This window comes from Medicago sativa, chromosome 3, assembly GCF_051527215.1.
Source record: "Medicago sativa cultivar Bolivia chromosome 3, Bolivia_mono, whole genome shotgun sequence".
In the NCBI taxonomy this organism is placed as follows: Eukaryota; Viridiplantae; Streptophyta; class Magnoliopsida; order Fabales; family Fabaceae; genus Medicago; species Medicago sativa.
The window spans coordinates 85,862,449-85,883,426 of NC_140751.1; the positions used below are offsets into that span (position 1 = coordinate 85,862,449).

At 32.3% G+C, this 20,978-nt stretch overlaps 2 protein-coding genes across 2 annotated transcripts; both read left to right on the forward strand.

Annotated features, from left to right (window-relative positions):
* The first annotated feature begins 9,133 nt into the window (after nt 1-9,133).
* Nucleotides 9,134-11,430, forward strand: LOC146941286 (polypyrimidine tract-binding-like protein). Its single transcript, XM_085755055.1, has 3 exons — nt 9,134-9,538; nt 9,971-10,219; nt 10,975-11,430. The coding sequence occupies exons 1-3, from the start codon at nt 9,182-9,184 to the stop codon at nt 11,263-11,265; spliced, it is 897 nt and encodes a 298-aa protein (XP_085611181.1). The 5' UTR covers nt 9,134-9,181; the 3' UTR covers nt 11,266-11,430.
* A 2,199-nt stretch (nt 11,431-13,629) lies between these two features.
* LOC146941287 (polypyrimidine tract-binding protein homolog 2-like) lies at nt 13,630-20,950 on the forward strand. The gene is made up of 11 exons (XM_085755054.1): nt 13,630-13,808; nt 14,385-14,588; nt 14,680-14,889; nt 16,013-16,075; nt 16,155-16,228; nt 17,965-18,060; nt 18,205-18,262; nt 18,484-18,588; nt 18,679-18,760; nt 19,471-19,583; nt 20,103-20,950. The coding sequence occupies exons 2-11, from the start codon at nt 14,403-14,405 to the stop codon at nt 20,604-20,606; spliced, it is 1,491 nt and encodes a 496-aa protein (XP_085611180.1). The 5' UTR covers nt 13,630-13,808; nt 14,385-14,402; the 3' UTR covers nt 20,607-20,950.
* The last annotated feature ends 28 nt before the right edge of the window (nt 20,951-20,978 follow it).

Genomic DNA, 20,978 nt, shown 5'->3' on the forward strand with positions numbered 1-20,978 from the left:
TAAACAGCATAGGCAACATCTACATTCATTTATCAATTCAAAAACTACACATGCAATCATCAAATTGTCTATTTTAATCATCAACTCATCATTAACCTAACCACATGCAAACTACTCTAATTTTTAAAAAAAATAAACCTAACAAACTAACATTAACATTGCAATGATTAAGGGTACTTACTTGTGATAATGTGGTGATGATTTGCTTGCAATTCGTGAAAATGTGATTTTGGAGAGAATTTGTTAGTGTTTGAAGCAAAATATTGAAACTGGAACTGCTTCTGTTTCGATCTGTTTATGTTCAGAAAACTTCGGCAGTTAACTACCGAGGAATTCCTCGGCAGTTAACTGCAGCCGGATTTTTAATTCCTCGGCAGTTAACTGCCGAGGGGGCAAAAACGTATTTTACATGTGTGTCCCAGCCTTCTCTAATGTGTGAACAGCAATTTTCTTAATTTATTCCAACTTCACTCTTTAATTAACATTCTTACCATGTGTTTATGACAATTGATAATAATCAATAGTTAGTGAAGTCAATTTTGTAAAATTGTTAAATTTATTGATTCGTTTATTTTATTTTTAAAATTTATGTTAAACAACTTAAACTACACTTATTTTTGGACGGAAAACTATTTATTTTATGGAAAATGCTACTTATAGCGAGTCGTAGTTTCACAGGAGACAATGAAGGTTGTTAAAATTTTCAACTTTACATCCACCCTTACCGGGATTTTCAGAAACAGAGTAGTTGAATATTTGACCAAATATTTTTTACAATGATAACAGGTAAGCAATTCGTGACTTTGAGATAAAATTCCTTCGCGGGATATAGCATTTCTCTTATTTGTTTTACATTAATTTTTACTTTGATAAATATTCACTTTTATTTTTGTGTGTGTGAACATTGAATATTCAATTTAAGAAGTCAAATCTTTTAGTCCCATAGCTAGCTACTTCTATTTTTTTCTCAAGTGAGATAATGAAGCTAGTGACTTTTTAATTATCAATCTTTTAGAGTGAGAAATTCTTAATCATCCATTTACTCAATGACCCTAAAAAGTTAAAAAAAAAATGCTTATAATTGATCAGACCGGATGAGATATATTTTTAGCATTCATAAATAAAATCATCCTTAAGATACGAATTTATGATGATTTATTTATTTCTCTCTAAAAAAATAAATAAATCATCCTAGATCCTAATTTAAAAAGTCTTCCAATTAAGCACTAGTTAAATCAAAGATCATTTTCATAAGTTGTCAATTCAGAAAAACAAGTTGAAGATAAAGCATTGAGATTATGGATTCCAAGAATATATATATATATATATATATATATATATATATATATATATATATATATATATATATATATAATCACCATATCAAAAGTAATACATAAGTGTCCTAGTTAATTACTTACACACAATCCAGCAAAAGATAGAATTAGCTACACATGATAACCTAAAAATATATAATGAGAAAAGAACAAAATTGGTTTTTAAAGTTAATTCTTCGAAACCCCTTCAACTTTGCAATATCTCCCTTAATCGCTTTCCCTCTCTAGTTCTGAGACTTTAATATATGACATGAACAAAAATGACATAAAGGGTCCGTTTGATATAACTTTTTTTAAAATAGATTTTGGTAGTGTAATGTGTTTTTGTTATAATTTTTTTAACAAAGAAATTTTTAAGGAAAACTTCAAATGAAAAATCCGTTTGAATAGTTTATTTTAAAATGTCATTATAAGTATTTCATCATTTGGTTATAATTTTTTTTGGATACTAAAATTTTGAAAAAATCTCTTAAAAAAACTATTTCAAATAGCTTTTCATAAAAATCATTTTTGAAAGATGTCATTTTGAAAAAATATGTGATTTTTACTATGTAAAATCTCGAACAATGAATAGTTAAGTTAGTGAATGTTAAAATCTCTTTTTTAACTTATATCAAATGAGTTTGAAATAACTTTTACTATTTTTGAGTAAATTTAAAAAAATCCATTTTTGAAAATACAAAAGAAAATCCATTTTTTAAAAATTTAAAACAAAAGGGCCCAAAATTTTCTTAATAAAAATACCATTGATGATGTTGATCTTAAAGAGCTTATTACCAGCCATCCTCAAATCCTATTTAAGATCAACTTTATCTCAACAAATATTGAATGAATTTAGTGTCACTTGCGATTAATCCAAGCAGCTACAGGCCATGGGATCGCATGGATTCATCATGAATGTGTTGTAGGCAATACTTCCATATCAATGCCAAGGAAATTGGCTTTATCAAGTACCGCGAAAGAGCTGTTCTCTTTGCCCAACCAATCTTAGGGAATTGTTAGGTAATGTTTGAAGAAACTTAACAATTGTTTTTTGCATCTAGTTTATTTATCAGACTTTATATTGTTAAATGAAGATTGAGAATCCTTTTATATACATTGCTTTTTACTAAAAAAAAGATAGAAGGAAATACTATTATTCAAAAAAATAATACTACATAAAACAACTACAATAGTTTTATAAACGTTTTTGGGGTCTTAAGAAGGTCAAAAAAATAATACTCCGGTCTTAATTATAAGAGAATTTTGGGTCAACAAAATTTAATGTACTTGGTCCAAATTCTTAACTAGATACATCACATTTTGTTGATCTAAATATTTCTTATAAATGGGACCAGAGGGAGTATAATTTAAATAGAAGTATAATAATTTTACTGAAATATAACTATTAATTTTTAAAATGCTTCATTTTAGAATTTGTCTCGTCATCAATATGTATTGGGTTGGTCGTGATTGATGATTATGACTCACTTAAATTGCCTCATGTTAAAATGCCACTTGAAATATGACTCAATTCGTATGTTTCTCTGTCTTCTTGTACAATCCTTTGTGCAAGGTAGATGATGTGATGCCATTTATTAAAGAGGAGATTAAAACTAAAAAGATAGAGTGAACGACATGTCACGGTCATAATATAGAATGAGATTCTTAAATTTTAGGGACGACAAAAAAGTGAAAAACAACTCAAAGAACTAAAACCATCAAATGACCATATTAAAGGGACCAAAAATATAAATTATCTTTTTTTCTCTCTTAATTTTGCAAGGTTATTTTTGTTAAGAGGCAAAGTAATATGCTTAAACTCTAGCTATGGTAGTCATATCTAAATTTTGTTCTGAAACTTGAATTTTTCTTAGTTATATTATATTTTTTATTTTTTTTATGAACTGAGTATCATCTGCGTACAGCTGCAGTTACTAATCCCTCGAATCAGGTAGGATCTTTATAGGTGACAAACCTCTCCATCATGAAATTTAACACTGATATATTCTCATGACTCTATTCGAACCCCATAACATCTGGATTAGTTGAAAGATATATCGTATCATCTTATCTAAGTGTTATTGAGTATTGTATTTATCATTTGATTATCTTCTTATATATAAAAGTTAACCCAGGTGAATATTTTAGCCCTAATTTTAACCTAAACATATTGCATAGATTTACTGTTTTAACCCTAATGCTTATTTTCTGGTTTAACCTTATCTGCTTCCTACTCTTTCTCATCTTATTATTATTATTATTATTATTATTATTATTATTATTATTATTATTATTATTATTATTATTATTATTATTATTATTATTATTATTATTATTATCATCATCTCTTATCTTCTTATATATAAAAGTTAACCCGGTATATATTTTAGCCTTAATTTTAACCTAAACCTATTGCATAGATTTACTGTTTTAACCCTAATGCTTATTTTCTGGTTTAACCTTATCTGCTTCCTACTCTTTCTCATCTTATTATTATTATTATTATTATTATTATTATTATTATTATTATTATTATTATTATTATTATTATTATTATTATTATTATTATTATTATTATTATTATTATTATTATCTCTTATCTTCTTATATATAAAAGTTAACCCGGGTGAATATTTTAGCCCTAATTTTAACCTAAACATATTGCATAGATTTACTGTTTTAACCCTAATGCTTATTTTCTGGTTTAACCTTATCAACTTCCTACTCTTTCTCATCTTATTATTATTATTATTATTATTATTATTATTATTATTATTATTATTATTATTATTATTATTATTATTATTATTATTATTATTATCTCTTATCTTCTTATATATAAAAGTTAACCGGATGAATATTTTAGCCCTAATTTTAACCTAAACCTATTGCATAGATTTACTGTTTTAACCCTAATGCTTATTTTTTGGTTTAACCTTATCTGCTTCCTACTCTTTCTCTTATTATTATTATTATTATTATTATTATTATTATTATTATTATTATTATTATTATTATTATCTTCTTATCTCTTATTTATTAAAGTTAACCCGGACGCTAACTGTTGCCCTAATTTTAACCTAAATTTTATGCTTACTTTTACTGTATTACCCCTGTTTAATTAAACCTATTTAATTTAGTTAATTTAATCAAATTTTTATTTTCAAATGGAGAGATCTCTTATCTCTTATCTCTTATTTATTAAAGTAAACCTGGACGCTAACTGTTGCCCTAATTTTAACCTAAATTTTACGCTTACTTTTACTGTATTGCCCCTGTTTAATTAAACCTATTTAATTTAATTAATTTAATCAATTTAATCAAAATCTTATTTTCAAACGGAGAGATCTCTTATCTCTTATTTATTAAAGTTAACCCGGACGCTAAATGTTTCATCCTATAATCGTTGCTCCTATTTTCAACTCATCGTTGCTACTTTGTTTTTACTAAACGGAGTCCATCCTATAACAGTTTCCTCCTATTTTGTTTCCCTGCTCCTACTTTGTTTGCATGATAAACAATAACAAATATATATACTACTAAATCTTGAGGTGTGGCGGTACTTGAAATTTTTAGAAATTGCAACTTTAGAATATAATTGTTCTTGAATGTATGATTTAGGGTGTCTCTATCACCCCTAATTTCCCAAATGTTGTTAGCTTCTACTTGGAAATAGGAATAAAACTTAATAGACTGATCAATTCAATATGCTATATTTATTACTCCCTCCGGTCCTATTTATAAGAGAAAATTGAGTCAACAAAAGTTAATGTATTTGGACTGAATTTTTAACTAGATACATCAGCTTTTGTTGACCTAAGTTTCTCTTATAAATAGGACCGGAGGGAGTATTATAAAATAATATGAGTGGATGGTAAGAAAAAAGAGAACATGAGTGGACCTTTAATTAAAAAAATAAAATGTAGTATAAGTGAACCAAGTGGATATGAAAGCATGGGTGGCGAACGGTTAATATGCACATGAGTCCTACAGAGGTCCTATATATTTCATGGGTGGCGGCTGCCCCTTTTCATTAGTACCTAGCTTCGTCCTTGTACTTAACATATGATGTTACGTTACGGTATCAAGGACGATGTCATGGAAAATTATGTTATGGTACAGTACCAACGTCTATAATTCTTAATATTATGAAATACTATATGACAATCATGACATTCATCTAAACTATTTTGTTACCTATTACCGTCAAATATTACCTTCCATATGACCCGTGCGTTAGCACGGGTCGATGGTCTAGTAAATAAAATGCATTACTTGGGGGGTGAAGAAATATAATGCATTACTTTGATTGCTATAAATAAAAGAAGCAAAGTTAGTACTCTCTATTCTACAACGAGAGATCGATTTAAAAAATGTATGAAAATGAACGATCCTTTGAATTTTCAACGTAGTGTTAATCATTTTTTCCACCAATTATGACTTGGTCATAGTAGTAAGGGATTTTTAACCCTTAAACTAGTTGACACAAGTTTGATTCTTGGCTATTGTGTGTAATGAATATTCGATTTGGATAATAGAATCGACTTTTTATGCCCTACATGTTACTTCAATTGTGTAGTTTAGATCAAGTTGGTGTAATCATAAGTATATCAATGAACTTTTCCTCAAAAAAGAAAGTACGTGGACTATTGGCGGACTCAATGTTGGCATGTTTAGAGTGATATTCTCTTCCTTTTTGACTCTATGTATTGAATATTCTTAAGTTAACACCGGAACTTTCGGCAATAGTGGAGTGGATAATTGGATTGGTATGGTGTTAAAAAGAATGTTTTATTGATATTTTGTTAGGGGAAGAATGTTTTATTGAAATTATTTGCTATGGTCATGAGGTATATAGGGTTTTTAATTATTGTCCCTAGATATTAGTAGAAAGTTAAGCAATTAGTTGGTCCATCAATATCATTCATCTTCTTTTTAATTTTATGTTTGAGGATCTAGGAATTAAAATGCTTAGTGAATTAACCCTGTAAGTCCAAAATTATACGTAAATAGTGGACTAAAATGCACACTACTGTTACTAGTAGTAGTGAGATGAAGTCATTGTCTCAGAAAAATAGTGATCAGAAGTCATGAACCATGCGTAAACAGTGAGCTTATTAGTTTAAGGGTTTTGAATTATGGAGATATTCCTCTTAGAGAAATGCTAGCGTCACACCCACTAACACTCTCTTTTAACACACCCAATAAGAATAGGCCACGTGTCCCACTTTTTAATTTCAATTAACTTGAAACCTGTCAAACCATTAAACCATTAATTGTTGGAAATCATTTATTTTATTTTTAATAAATTAGGTTTTAACTTTTCACTCAATCTCCCCAATACACACGGTCCTTTCATGCTCTTTCACAAGTTCTCCTCTGTCAAAAAAATGTTCTTCTCCTTTGTCAAAAAAAACTAATTGCTTTCACAAAATTGACCAGTTGCGATTAGTATGTTCTTGAAATGGATTTAGTCGCATATGAATCCCACTGATTGGTTGATAGGAGAGAGAGAGAGAGCAAGTAAAGTCTTGTGTAACATTTGTATCAGAAAAGATCATGAAATCTTCTACACCTGCAAGGTTATAAAAAATCAAAATATGGCAATAAACGTGAAATAACCTGGATTGATACTCTTGGTTGCAAGGCCATTGGAAATCCAGATGTATGACAATTGAAAATCCAATAAGATCCATGAAATAAATGAAAAATGAACATAACTTACAAGATGATTGGCAAGATTATGGAAAGCTTCATCTCAGGGAAATTGAAATTGAAGAAGACCGTGTTTTTCACTACCTCTTCTCTTTCTTCTCTTTCTCTATCTTTTTAAATTAAATTATTAAAAAAATCAAAATGTTTAGAAACAGGTTAAACAAGTTACAGGTTAATTGAAATAAAAAAGTGAGACACATGTCCAATTTTTATTTGGTGTGTTAAAAGAGAGTGTTAGTGGGTGTGACCCTAGCATTTCTCTTCCTCTTATAGATTTGCCAAGCAAAAAACAAAAAATCCAATTAACAAGAAAAAAGTTAAATATTTTTTACAGCTTTAATTTATTTTACGATGGTAGTTTTTAGTTTTTACAGCTGTTTCTTACGAAGTTCCATTTCGCAAATGGGAAAACCAAGCTCTTAAAAAAATGTGAAAACAAAGATGAAAATGACATGCACGTATAGCACAAAAGTAACAATAAAAACAGTTAATGGAAAATTAAATCAAAACAATTCAGCTGTACACACAGATTATAATTATAAACTAAAACCAGGAGTTAATCAAGGGCCAACGAAGTTATCCAGGACCCAGTTGTGTGAGTATCAAGCAATTGAGCAAGTTGATACTCCTTGTATTTTAGTTGTCCTTTCTCTCTTTGCAAAAGTGATGGGTATTTGGGAGGAATGTTGGATTTTCTTAGGTTGATGTTGACAAAAAGAACAATGATTAAAAACTCAATTATTAAAAAGATGCTAAACGTGAATTTTCAATGCCAAAACAAACACATGCTAAGTTGTCTTTGTCTTAAAATTCAATAAGAAAATATGTCAATCTAATTTATCAATTAAAAATGACTAAAATTGATTAGAATAATCCTATTTGTTTTTTTTTCCTAAAAAAAACAAATAGGATGCAAAAATGGAGCAAGCCCAAATTTATTAAAGTAGATAAATAACAATCCTAATGCATGACAAAAAAAATAACAATCAATAGAAGGAAAGCTGGATCAATCCACACTACTACTTGCAACATAACATAGCAATAATTTGACCAAAAAAATACAACATAGCAATAAAAAAAAGTAAGATAAATGCACCAACACAAACAAATAAAATAGGTTAAGTAAAAGGAGAATTCTTTATTTTTATAAAATTTGGTTGGACATAGACAAAAACTAGTTCAAAAGAATGATATCATCACCAAACATAGTGTTAAAGTGTGTATACGAGTTAAACTATTATCCCAAACCACAAATATGGCCCAAAGCCACATTTTGTATGTTAATTTTTTTAATTTTTTGTAAAGACTAATCTTTCAAATATTGTGTGATTTAAATGAGCGACAAATTTATTTATTTTTTATGATAAATATTAGTAGTTAGTTGCTAGATTAATATTTATAATTTTGTACGGGTTTAAACCCAGAATCTTCAACTCTTTAACCCTTAGCTCATTCCTTCCTATAAATTTTAATGTTATTGCATGCACAAACTTGAATTGGAATCTGAAATCTTGGTTAAGCTAAACAAGACTATGTACATGTTTGGATCCGCGGTGGAAGAGGGGAAAACATACGTCTTCTAATGATACTATTAGTAGCTTCTTTTCTCAAGCTGGGAGGGGCCAAAGTGTGAGTTTTTTTATGGTAGAAGCTACCCAAAACACATAGTTGTTATCTTTGTTAAGACAACGTATTTGAATGACAAAAAATTTGCAAGACAAGATACTATCTACAATCAATTTGAATCATCATGATTCATAATAATGCGCGAAATGGTATGTTACTAGTTCTTTGAAAAATCTCTACAAGTAGAACAGGCAATTAGTTCGTATCTGTTTTTGTTTGTTTCATTCACCGATTTGCTGTTTACTCCTCTTGCTTGGGTCTTAAGGAAACGTAAGCCCAACATAGGCCCACTAACCATAACCAGATCGTTGACATGGCTTCCCTATTTTCCCGCAAAAATGGGCATTTTACTCTCTGCTCATGCCACGTGTCACAGTACAATCTCAACACCAACCAACCAACACAACTCCATGCAAGGAGCCACGTGTCCAAACCAAAATCTCAATACTTTCTCTCTTCAACGTCTCTCTCTGCGACAACCAACCCAACACTAAGACACACATTCCATTCCTTTTCAGACAATGGTGAAACTAGCTTCAGCAAGAGAGTTCCGTACATACGGCCCGGGCCTCACTAGAAACCGTTACGAATACATAAACGCAGGCCTATATCTATTTGCCACCGTGATCCTTTGTTCTGGCTTTGTGGCCCAGCTTTCTCCTGAAGCCCGTTCGGGCCTCGTGGTTCTTCTTATTGCTCTTACCATTATTATCATTGTTAATCTTCATGATATTCTTGCTCATTTCGCTGCCATTGATTTCCGCTTGTCTTTGTTGCCCTTTGATCTTCAACTCTTGTTTGTTGAGTTTGCTGCTCCTCTTGTTCAGATCCTTGGATCGCTTCTCATCTTTTTAGGAATTCTATTCACTTTCATTCAGGTGCATAAAGAGTCGTGTTTATATTTATAATATAGATCAGATACATCATTGTTTTGACAAAAGTTATATTACATGTTACATGATACATTGTGTCCAAACACGTGCTTATAGTTTTTTTATTTGATAGAAAAGAAAATATTTGATTAGTTTGTTGCATGAGGATAAAATGTTAGTAGTCGGGTTTGAACCTTGAACCTACTGTAGCATATCTTGATTTTAGAACAAACTAATTATGTTTAGTTTTCAAATGTGTAATCTAGTGATATGAGTTAGGACACTGAAAGATTAATTAGTAAGAACCAAGTCTAGGATTCAATCTAATAACCTCATTCGGCAAACAAATTAACCACTAACATTTTTATTTAAGCTAACTAAATTGGAAAATATCTTTTGCTTATTTTTTAATTATTTTTATGTTGATGTGTGTGACAGGAAGAGAAAGGATATTATTTGAAATTGGAAAAGCATGTTGTGAACATGCTAGTTGCTGGTCCTGTATTGTGGATGGTAGGATCGATTCATAACTCGTGTCAAATTTATGAGAGAGCGGATGGTCATGTTCAAATCTTGCAGCAGTTTGTGTATATCCCTTTTTTGATGGGGAGTTTGTCATTCATGCTTGGTGCAATTCTTAATCATCATCAACAATCTGGAATCATCCACCATGGCATGAACTTGCTTGTAAGTACTCTACATACTTCAATTATTACACCAAATAACTATTTTAATTAATGGTTGTGGTAATTATTGCGAGATTAGTGATAATAATTAGGTGAAACGAGCCGAGTTGAGGGGGTTGGATAACTCAAGTGACTTGAGTTAAGAGATAAGAGAATTTGAGAACTCTAGTTCAAACTCGATGTAAGATAAAATCTAACAACTAATTAGTAACATTGAACGTTTAAAAAAATGAGTTCAACCAAATATTGAACGTTTATATAATTCATGGTGTATCAACAAATTTTTGGGTATGAGATAGATTTGAATCGACGTAGACATGTTGGTAGACGTATTGCCAACGAATAGGTCATATTTAGAGAACACAACATATTTTACAGCTTATATATAAAAAAGCTATTTCTATAATAAAAGATAAAAAAAAAAAAAAAAATCAAACTGCTTTCATATAATGTATGATTTGTTTTCATAAGCTACTATGAAGAGTTTATGAAAAAAAGTTGAAATCCAATTATTAACACATCATAAGTTGTTTTCATAAGTTAACAAGATGAAGTCACAAGTGTTTATGCCAATGTGGCAATGACATTATATAAGTTCAAATAATCAATCCAAACATGCGCAAAATTTAACTCTTGATTTTTTTGAGAAACATGCGTATGTTTGTTTCTTAATCTTATGCTTGGATTGTTGAATTAATAATTGTTGTGATTATTATGAGATAAGTGAAATCATATATGTTTTGATTATCAATTCAGGGTGGGACTTGGATTTGGCTTGGCATATTTGGAAGCTTGATGTTCTTTATTGGTGGATTGACAAATTTGATAAAAGTGTTCAAAATGCAACAAATGAATGGAATGATGAGGTTGGAGAAATTGCGAGGTGGAGCACAAGAGAGGCTAGTAAGTGCAAGAGAAGGACGGGTTCCCTTGATTTTGGATCATCATCAACCCATGATTAACCGTCAAATTAGTGAAGAGACCAAAGTTGATATACCCCTTCCCACTCCTTATAAGGATGTCCTTCTTGGTCAGACTGGATCATGATTTACGGTCTTTGTTGTTATTTTATCCATCATTTCTCTCATTGTCTAATTCCTAATATATATACATTGTGCGAGGCTATAGAATTGAGATTCAAATTTCAAAACAACGAATAGATAAATACTTCCCCTCAATAAAATGAGTAGATGCATACTGACTTTTACCCAACTCGTTTTATGTTTATACGCAGCATAAATTTATATAAATATATAATTTTAATTACGGAGCTTTTACAGTAATTTGCAAATTGAAGTACATTTGCTTTGCAAATTGAAGTGTAATGATTCACTTTTTTTTAGTCAACGAATTAATGATAATTTTATGAAATAAAGAGTTATTCGTCGACTATTATATTTTAAAAAATATCATTTCATAACAAAAACATTATTTCATTACTTATAAGAATCATACTTGATTTTTTATTTTATATCGGAAAAAATAATCAATATTTAATATTATGAGCAATAAAAAAAAATTTATTTTAAAGAAGCCAAAAGATTTAAGAGATAAAATGTGTCTTTGACACACGAGGAGTGCTTCAAAGAGAATAAAAGTGATTACAACACAAATAACACTAGATAAACTAACCAAAAAGGAGAAACATGAAATATTACAAAGAAGAATAACCAAGATAAACTAACGTGTTGGACCACCATGTGTAGTAGTTGCAAAAATAATAAAAGTTACGCGTGAGATCATTCTTATACGATGGAAACCCCTTGTGAATGGTTGGGTGAAGTTGAATATTGATAGTTCTTGTAAAGAGGGTGTGTTTGTTGGGTGTGGAGGAGTTGTAAGAGGAAGCGATGGTGGGTGGCTAGGTGTTTTTACTAGGAGTGTGTGTTTTTACTAGGAGTGTGGGGCGTTGTTGTGTCTGTGTAAAGGAGTTGTGGGGTGCTTGAAGGTTTGAGGTATGCTATATTTGGTTTTTGGCCCATTGAGTTGCATGTCGATTCAGTGGTGGTGGTGAAAATCCTTAATTTGTGAGGATATGGCTCTCAAAGTGGAAGATCCCTCGTGATGAAGATCTGACGGTTGTTGGAATTGAACTGGAAAGTGTTGATGCATTATCAATTTTTTTAGGCTCAGATCTGACTGTTGTTGGAATTGAATTGGAAAGTGTTGATGCATTAGCAATTTTTTTAGGCTCATTGGATTTCAATTTGTTACTTTTTGATGTCTGTCCGTCGCAGTTTAGCCATTTGCTGGAATCTGATGTGTTGGGGACTGATACCTCTCGTTTAGTCTTTGTGTAGTTGTTCTTTCATATCCTTCTAGCCTTCAATATCTCTTATGCACCGGCCGACAAATGGTAAAAAATATTTTTATCACACGCAATCTATAAAAAAAATCTTTGTCACACACAAAACAAAATTAACACACATAACCATGTTTGTCACACACACCTTATATATGCAACACGACAATCCCATCACTTGTTTCCAAAGTTTGCCTAATTGGTGGTTGTGTGCAGAATGACTTGGCCCTCGCTACAATAAATGGATGCGATGAATTACTGTTAGATATTTTTTATAAAAAGACGAACTCTGACATTTGCATTAAAAACATGCAGAATCCTTGACTCGCATGTTCGAATATTGAAAAAGATTATGTCAGGATCCAACTTACACTATGTATGCAAATCTACGACATAAATGAAAGGATGAATGATGTGAGATTAGGACTATAATGGCTTAGCTCTCGTTATAAGAAAGAGATATGAAAACTCATCTGGTTAGTTTAACTATAAGACACACAATTGCATAAATTGGAAGCGACGATTCAATATCATGAATTTCCGATTATAAAACGAACCCTAACATTTACATTTAAAATATACAGAAAACCTCGACTCCTATATTCGAACAACATAGAAGATACATCCAAATACGACTTCCATAAACATGTTAAAACTCATGTATGCAAATATACGACATAAATGGATGGATGAATGATGTGAGATTAGAACTAGGGCTTAGCTCTCACTATGACAGAGAGATGCCCTACCCAATTCCTGAAAATCATATTACAATTATGAGAACTCTTCTTAATTAGTTCAACCATAAGACACACAATTGCACGGCTTGGAAGCGATGATTCACTATCATGAATTTTCGATTTTAAGACGAACACTAACATTTACATTTAAAATATACATAAAACCTCGATCCCTATATCCGAACAACTAATAACATTACATCAAAATACAACTTACATAAGCATGTTAAAATTCATGTGTGCAAATCTATGACATAAATGAATGAATGGTAAGATCAGAACAAAATTAACAAACAAAAAAAAAGATAAAACACATAAGCAATAATTGAGCCAAAAAAATATAAATTCATGAATTTATGATGTATGATTAAAGGTTTAAGGTGGAGGCACGTCATAAGTACTTGTTTCTCTTTCCAGACGGGGTCCTAGAAACAATAAAACGGAACGTTTGTAAACGGAGAAGTTTCGTTTCCCCCTTTTTATGTTTCAGAACCCTAATTTCGCGACCTTGTCAAAAATCTGAGCTTTTATCTTCTCGATTCACTCCGGTAATTGTTTTTTTTTGCCCTTATTCGTTTCCACATTCTGATTTTATTCTTGTCGATTTTGATAACTAAATGCACGTTATTGTCTGAAACTGATTAAGGTTAGGTTAATTTATGTGTTTTTTTTTTTCTTTCTGGAATTTTAATTTCATGGAAATGTTACCCCTAAACACAATGTTATTTTTTCTCTTTAGCTACTGTACTGCACTGATTTGTTTAGATTTTTTTTTATTGGATGTTATTGCATAATTTTATCTGCAAATTAAGGTTCATTTATGAAGCATGCTAGCTAAATTATGAATGTGTGAATTAGTTAATGTAACCTGTTAGCAATTATTTATGTATGTATATGATGTGATACCTATGAAGCACAAATACTTCTCGGATTAGGCGTGTCCCGGTGCCGGCTACGTCCGACATATGATTACATTGAATTATGTCTTTTTTTTTCCTTTCAAATTATTATTGGCGTCGACGTGTCCGCATCGTGTCCGGTGTCGTGTCTGAGTCTGTGCTTCATAGTATGATACCCGATTGCGAAATTGGATATTGTAAGTCTAAGGGGTTGCAATTCAGCAGGTAGGGTTATTGTCTGAAATGGCATCGGTCTCTAGTCAGCAACAGTTCCGGTACACCCAGCCACCATCCAAGGTGCTTCATTTGAGAAACTTGCCATGGGAATGCACTGAGGAGGAGCTGATTGAACTTGGGAATCCATTTGGCAAAGTTGTGAACACAAAGTGCAATGTCGGGTCGAATCGGAATCAAGCTTTTATTGAATTTGTGAGTGATTTTTTTTTCTTTTCTTTTTTTCCTGGTATTGTTTTGTCCTTCGTATGAAATAGAATTACTGATTGTTACCAATAATTTACAGGCGGATTTGAATCAAGCCATTGCAATGATTTCATACTATGCCTCATCATCGGAGCCTGCACAAGTGCGAGGGAAAACTGTATATCTGCAATATTCAAATCGGCAAGAAATAGTGCATAACAAAACTGCTGCAGATGTTGCTGGAAATGTATTGTTGGTAACGGTTGAGGGTGAAGATGCACGCCTTGTCAGCATTGATGTCTTGCACTTGGTAAGAAAATAGCAAAGGCATGTGTGCATCAGTTGTACATGCTAACACGGTCATAACGAGGATGCTGGTCATTTAGTTCTGTGCTTAGGTTTTTCTTTGCCAGGATATGGAAAACTTGTTGACATGTATATAAATGAATCAGCAGACCCATGTGAAGGCAATATCTTCGATGGAAGCTTAGTGCTTTGGGAGAAATAGCGCTTGTGTGTTTGTCTCTTTTCTCCTTTCCTTATCACTACCTCTTTCTTCCCTAGTCTCCCTCTTGAACTCCTACCACTCTTGTAGTTTAGGATGTTGCCTCATTTTTTCACTGATTTGTGCACCCATGCTGCATTGACTCATCATCTGCATTTTACTTTTTCATAGATTATTCACCAGATTATGTTTTTGTTCAGTCTTTTTCATTTGCGCCCCTACTATTGTTTGGTTGTTTTTCAGATTTTCTTAGTCTTTAAATGTAGGCTAAAAGTTCCGTTCTAAACTTGGCAATTAAATGCTTTGTTTTCACAAAATATACAGTTCAGGAGGCAATTAACTTCGTAAATCCTTTGTTTGAATCAACTATTCATGTATTAAAGTTAATAATACCCTTTCCTTTCAACTCTTACAGTATTATTTCAGTTATAGATTCTTGGCAGCCATCGGCAGCTATTCATCTAAGAAATTTGTGATTTGAAATATGTCACTTGGCTTAGCTATTTCCTCCACTTTCTGCAGTTAATGTTTGAGATTTAATGAGAAATCTTTGGCAATTATTTTTATGATTTCTTAGTTTTTCATCGGTTTTGCTCGTTGCTTACATTTAATGTTCTATTTCTTGTGATATCACCAATGCATGCAACATAAGCATTTCAAGATATGTATTGATTTGCTTAAAGCCTTAAACCTGCAGTCTTATTTAAGTCCTATCATGGTTTTCTTTTTTAATCCCTATCTTCTGTGTTCATAAAATGGAGCTTGGTTGTTTATATAAGTTATGACTTATGCTGAAATTCTAATTTTTAGTATTTCTATTTTTCTATAACATAGCTTAGAAAGCAAAAGCCTTTGTTCATTTTGTGTTCAAATTTTAAAATTTATCTTACTAAACGTCCTCTTGAAAGTTTAACATTTGCTTATGCAGGTCTTTTCAGCTTTTGGATTTGTGCATAAGATTACTACTTTTGAGAAGACTGCAGGATTCCAGGTTAATGAAAGGAAATATTTTTTTGTTGTCCCTTTTTTGATACAACGAACACAAGCTAATTATATGTACTACTGTTTAGGCACTGGTTCAATTCTCAGATGCTGAGACTGCCACTTCTGCAAAGGATGCTTTGGATGGAAGAAGCATACCTAGGTAACAATTGAAATACTTTTGCCAATGTTTATAGTTCAACTGATGGATATCATACGGTGGTTAGATGTCGTGGTGCTTTTGTTCTCAGATGATTGAATAGCCAACTGTTTGATTCTTCTGTATTGACTCTGTGGTAGTTCTTTTTGTATATACCATGGTTGTCAAGAAGGTCTAGTTCGTACGATCTCACGCGTTCTTCTCCTTCAACTGTGCCGGAGCGGTGCGAAAATCGTGGGAGAGGGCGGAGCGGCAAGCACGTAGAGATAGATCATATGATCGTGGGAGCAGCGATCTCTCTCGCACCGGTTTCACACCTTTCGACCCATGTGACCTGTTTTTGACCCGCTTCGTGCCTTTCACGTCGGGAATAATAAAAGCTCATTTATTGGTTAAAAAAAACAAAATAAAAGCTTATTTATGATTTCGTTGACCCATATTGCTTGCTGAAAAGTCACGCAACGAGTGTGCCAGCTAATTGCTTGCTATTCTTAATATTATTTTAATTTTTAATGCTTTACTTTACAAGAATTTTTATTTTTTAATGGTAATTTGCTAACTGTACTCTCCTTTCTAAATGATTTGATTGTTTTTAGCCTTAATAATTCTTATATTGAATATTCTTTCAAAAAAAAATCGTATATTTAATATATTACTTCATATATATTTTGATAGTTATTTTTCTGACAAATTATTTTAATAGTTAATACTATTGGTTATTAATTATTTTTCTTAATTATAATATAACTTTGTTTCTGGTGGGATCTTACGATCCTACGATTTACGATTTTTTTATATCCAAACGATCTTAGGTGAGATCTCGATTTTGACAACCATGGTATATACTACCTGCATGCCTAAATATAGGATACTCTTGAGAAATTTCCTTGCTCCTTTTTATAGGACTCCCTTCAAATTTTCCAAATGCATTAATTATAATTTAATAAAAACGCCTCTAATTTATTTCACATCTTTTTTGTAAGCAATAATTACTATGAAGGGTAAACTTGCTACCAACTTTCTTAATTCCCATAATTTTGTCAACAGGGTCTTATATTTAGAGATGAAGCAGTGTCTTTTTACGGAGTTTATATACTATTTTTTTCAGTTGTTTGCAATTATATGGATCACAGAATGTGGTTAATAGTCATTAATTATTATGATAGAGGGAAGGGACAGTTGTTGTAGAAGTCAGTTAGGGAATTTAGGTTGTTAGAGGGGATATCTGTTAGATAAGTAGAGCAAATAAGGATGGAAGGAATCATTCAGAGATTTCTTACTCCTATTATCATTCTTTCAATGAAATTAGGGGCTAGATATTGTGACAAAAGGATGACAAGTGGTTGGGGAAGTTGAATCCAATTGATCAATTAATTAGGGGAGTTAGAACAATCAGTTAGAGGATATTTCTTTGATAAATAATAGGGGGAATATGAGGTTAGAAGGATCGTTCTGGTTTGTTAATTTGGAAAAGCAGATCTTTTTTCTACTATCAGTCAACTAAATTGTTCATTCATTTTTAAACTTTCAGTCCATTTCCCATAGCTCTTCCCATGCTCCTTACAATGACAATCAGTCAATATGATTTGCTACTGAGTACCAACTGGGCAGTGCTTGAATAAATTGAAGTCCCAAGTTCGAGCTGGAACTTGATGGTTATTGGAACGTTAATTAGGTCTAATTTTATTTTTCAATTTTGGTATTTTGGATTGTTGATCTTTAATCCCACTCATTATCAGGTATCTGCTCTCTGAACATGTGGGACCATGTACCCTCAAGATCACATACTCTGGGCATTCAGATTTAACTGTGAAGTTTCAAAGCCACAGGAGCAGGTATTTCTGTTTTCCCTGGTATTGCTGGCTGACAGGAAACCAAGCATTGATGGCTAATTTGATGTCACCCTTCGTCAGCTATGATCTCTTTTACTTTCTATTCTTATTAAAAAATAATCTAATTGGTTATTTTTCATGCTCCAGAGACTATACTAATCCTTACCTTCCTGTTGCTCAATCAGCCATTGAGGGAGGTGGACAGGTAATGTTTTGGCTGTTTTGTTTTAAGGGATAGCATATTAGATATGTTGCCACCTGCTTTGTGTAATTGAAAACCTCCAAATTGCTAAAGTTAACTTGAATGCTTTCTTCATGCACCATTAGTTATGTGTGTGCCTTCCGCCAAGGGTTTCCCTTGTATGCGGACTTTGTATACTGAAGATTTTTTTTGAAGTACTCATTTATATATATATTTTTTTTCAGGTCATGATTGGTTTGGATGGGAAAAAACTGGAGGCTGAGAGTAACGTTCTTCTTGCATCAATTGAGAACATGCAATATGCTGTAACATTGGATGTTTTACATATGGTACCTTCAAGCCTGATCAACCGTTTTTACATTATCTTTTGACAGTACAGCTTAGGTAATAATATTGTACTATTTTTTTGTTTGTGATAGGTTTTCTCTGCTTTTGGTCCTATCCAAAAGATTGCAATGTTTGATAAGAATGGCGGTTTACAGGCTCTGATTCAATATCCAGGTTCGATCTAGATTATTTGAAGAATTTAACTGGTCAGCATTTGGATATATTATGTTTGTACTCTACATTATTAGTATTAGTGCAAAATGCAAACCAAGTGGGTGTGCTTGCCGACTGTTTTCCATATCACCTAAAGCTTTAGACATTGTATTTGGGGAAAGTTCTCAAATGTGCTTCTATGTTGTCCAATTCTCTGAAAAAAATCGAACACTTATGGCTTATTGAGGAAACTGGCAAGTGTTACAGTTGCATTTGCATATGCATGTAGATGAACTCCTTTGTTTGCAGTATTGCTGGGGAGATCCTCCCTCTTGTGATCTAATAATCCTTAAAACAAAAGTGGTCCTACTGAGATTGATTTATTTTGGATAGAAATATTTAACAAAGATACTTGTAGCTGCACCTTCTTGGTCTAATGGTCTCTCAATTTTCCTCTAAATTATTTTCAAAGATATTATTGTTTTCTCAAGGATTCTGGGTATGTTTCTCACTAGGAATCTCCTCAGCAATGCCTATAGTTATCTTTGATATGTATAACAATGATAGTTCAAGTGTTATCTATGCATTTTTATGTCATTGACCCGGCATCGAAACATGGGGAATTTCAACCTATCAGCAGTTAGAGATTTACTACTTGCCTTGTTTTATTTTGTACTGTCATTCTGTCACTGTAAGTTTGAGAATTCAGAGTTAAATGCTATGGGTTGCAGATACTCAGACAGCTGTTGTGGCCAAAGAAGCCTTGGAAGGGCACTGCATATATGATGGAGGTTTTTGCAAGCTTCACCTTTCGTACTCACGTCATACAGATCTTAGTATAAAGGTAAATAATCAACCCAGACTGAGGATTGATGTCATTTAAATGAATGCTTGAAAGAGTATATGAATTGGAGATGCCTTAAAAACATTATGATAACTTGTTAGGATCTTAGCATTCCTAACCTCAAAGATGAGAGAAATGGGATTATACTTAGTTAAATGTACTCAAGAACTGGACTATCTAGTTATAGACCTTGATATTCCTTTCTGGGATGATGTCGGTGTATCATGCACTGAAAATCCTTCAACTTTGAGTCGTGAAAGGTTCCGTATAATCATTGGTCTCCATCACTGCTTTCTGAATCTCTTGACTGTATTTCAAAAATGAAAAAAAATGTGATAATATTAATACAAGAAACCTGTCGTAATTTTAGATTTGTTGTTCAGTATTATATTTTCCTTTATACGTTCTGAAGGGGAAGCAGTGGCAGCGATCAACTGGTTAATAATTTTGTAAGCTTGCTGCATGTAATATGAATTCACAGATTCAGTTTAATTTTAATGATGATTTTTGTAATTACAGGTCAATAATGATAGGAGTAGAGACTATACCATTCCTATGATACCAGTTGTGAACACTCAGCCCTCAATTTTAGGGCAACCTGTTCCCATGATGGTTCCTCCTGCTGAGCAATATAATGGGTCTCAATATACTCCAATTTCTGACCCAGCTATGATACCTCAGTCTCAGGTAGGATGGGGAACAGCTCTACCAGCAGTTTCTCAATCTATGCCATTGCAGATGCACAATAACATTTACATGCCAGCTGGAAACATGCCACCTGGAAATGTGCCAATGCAAATGCCACCTGGAAATGTGCCAATGCAAATGCCACCTGGAAACATGCCACCTGGGAGCATGCCACCTGGAAATGTGCCAATGCAAATGCAACCTGGGAGCATGCCACTACAAAGGCCAATGCAAATGTCACCTGGAAACATGCCACCAGGAATGCATTTCCCAAATCATGACATGCTACAACCGACATCCACATTGCCCGCATATGGATCTGATCGTACTCAATAGCGTGCATCTGTGTCTCGATAGATCTACATTTACCAAGAGTCAGCTAGCTTCTGCAGAAGTGATTCGAATTAGAGTTCCCATCTGGTGAAACTGGCTGTCATTTGATTATGTTTTGAACCTTAAATAGGCTACTTCTCATTTTTCCTTTTTTATATGCATATTTTGAATGGCAATTGGCCATCAACTTTTAGTTAGCTTACTTCCAAACAAAATGTTCTGTTCGGGTCTTTTTTGGGTTAGGTCTGGATACAATTAGTTTGTCTGGGAAATGGAAGTGAAAAATAATTCTAATAAGTAGTATCTTTATCTTATGATATTGCTTGCTCTTTAGCTTTGGATAGTAAGTTCGTAAGTGCAGTTGTTTCTTACTAT

What these genes read in the sequence shown, in the direction of transcription:
- LOC146941286 (XM_085755055.1), top strand. Translation starts at nt 9,182, where the DNA reads ATGGTGAAACTAGCTTCAGCAAGAGAGTTCCGTACATACGGCCCGGGC. An exon ending in TTCTATTCACTTTCATTCAG is followed by an intron (nt 9,539 to 9,970) that starts GTGCATAAAGAG and finishes TGTGTGTGACAG; the next exon opens with GAAGAGAAAGGATATTATTT. An exon ending in ACCATGGCATGAACTTGCTT is followed by an intron (nt 10,220 to 10,974) that starts GTAAGTACTCTA and finishes TTATCAATTCAG; the next exon opens with GGTGGGACTTGGATTTGGCT.
- LOC146941287 (XM_085755054.1), top strand. Translation starts at nt 14,403, where the DNA reads ATGGCATCGGTCTCTAGTCAGCAACAGTTCCGGTACACCCAGCCACCA. An exon ending in AGAAGACTGCAGGATTCCAG is followed by an intron (nt 16,076 to 16,154) that starts GTTAATGAAAGG and finishes ACTACTGTTTAG; the next exon opens with GCACTGGTTCAATTCTCAGA. An exon ending in GATGGAAGAAGCATACCTAG is followed by an intron (nt 16,229 to 17,964) that starts GTAACAATTGAA and finishes ACTCATTATCAG; the next exon opens with GTATCTGCTCTCTGAACATG.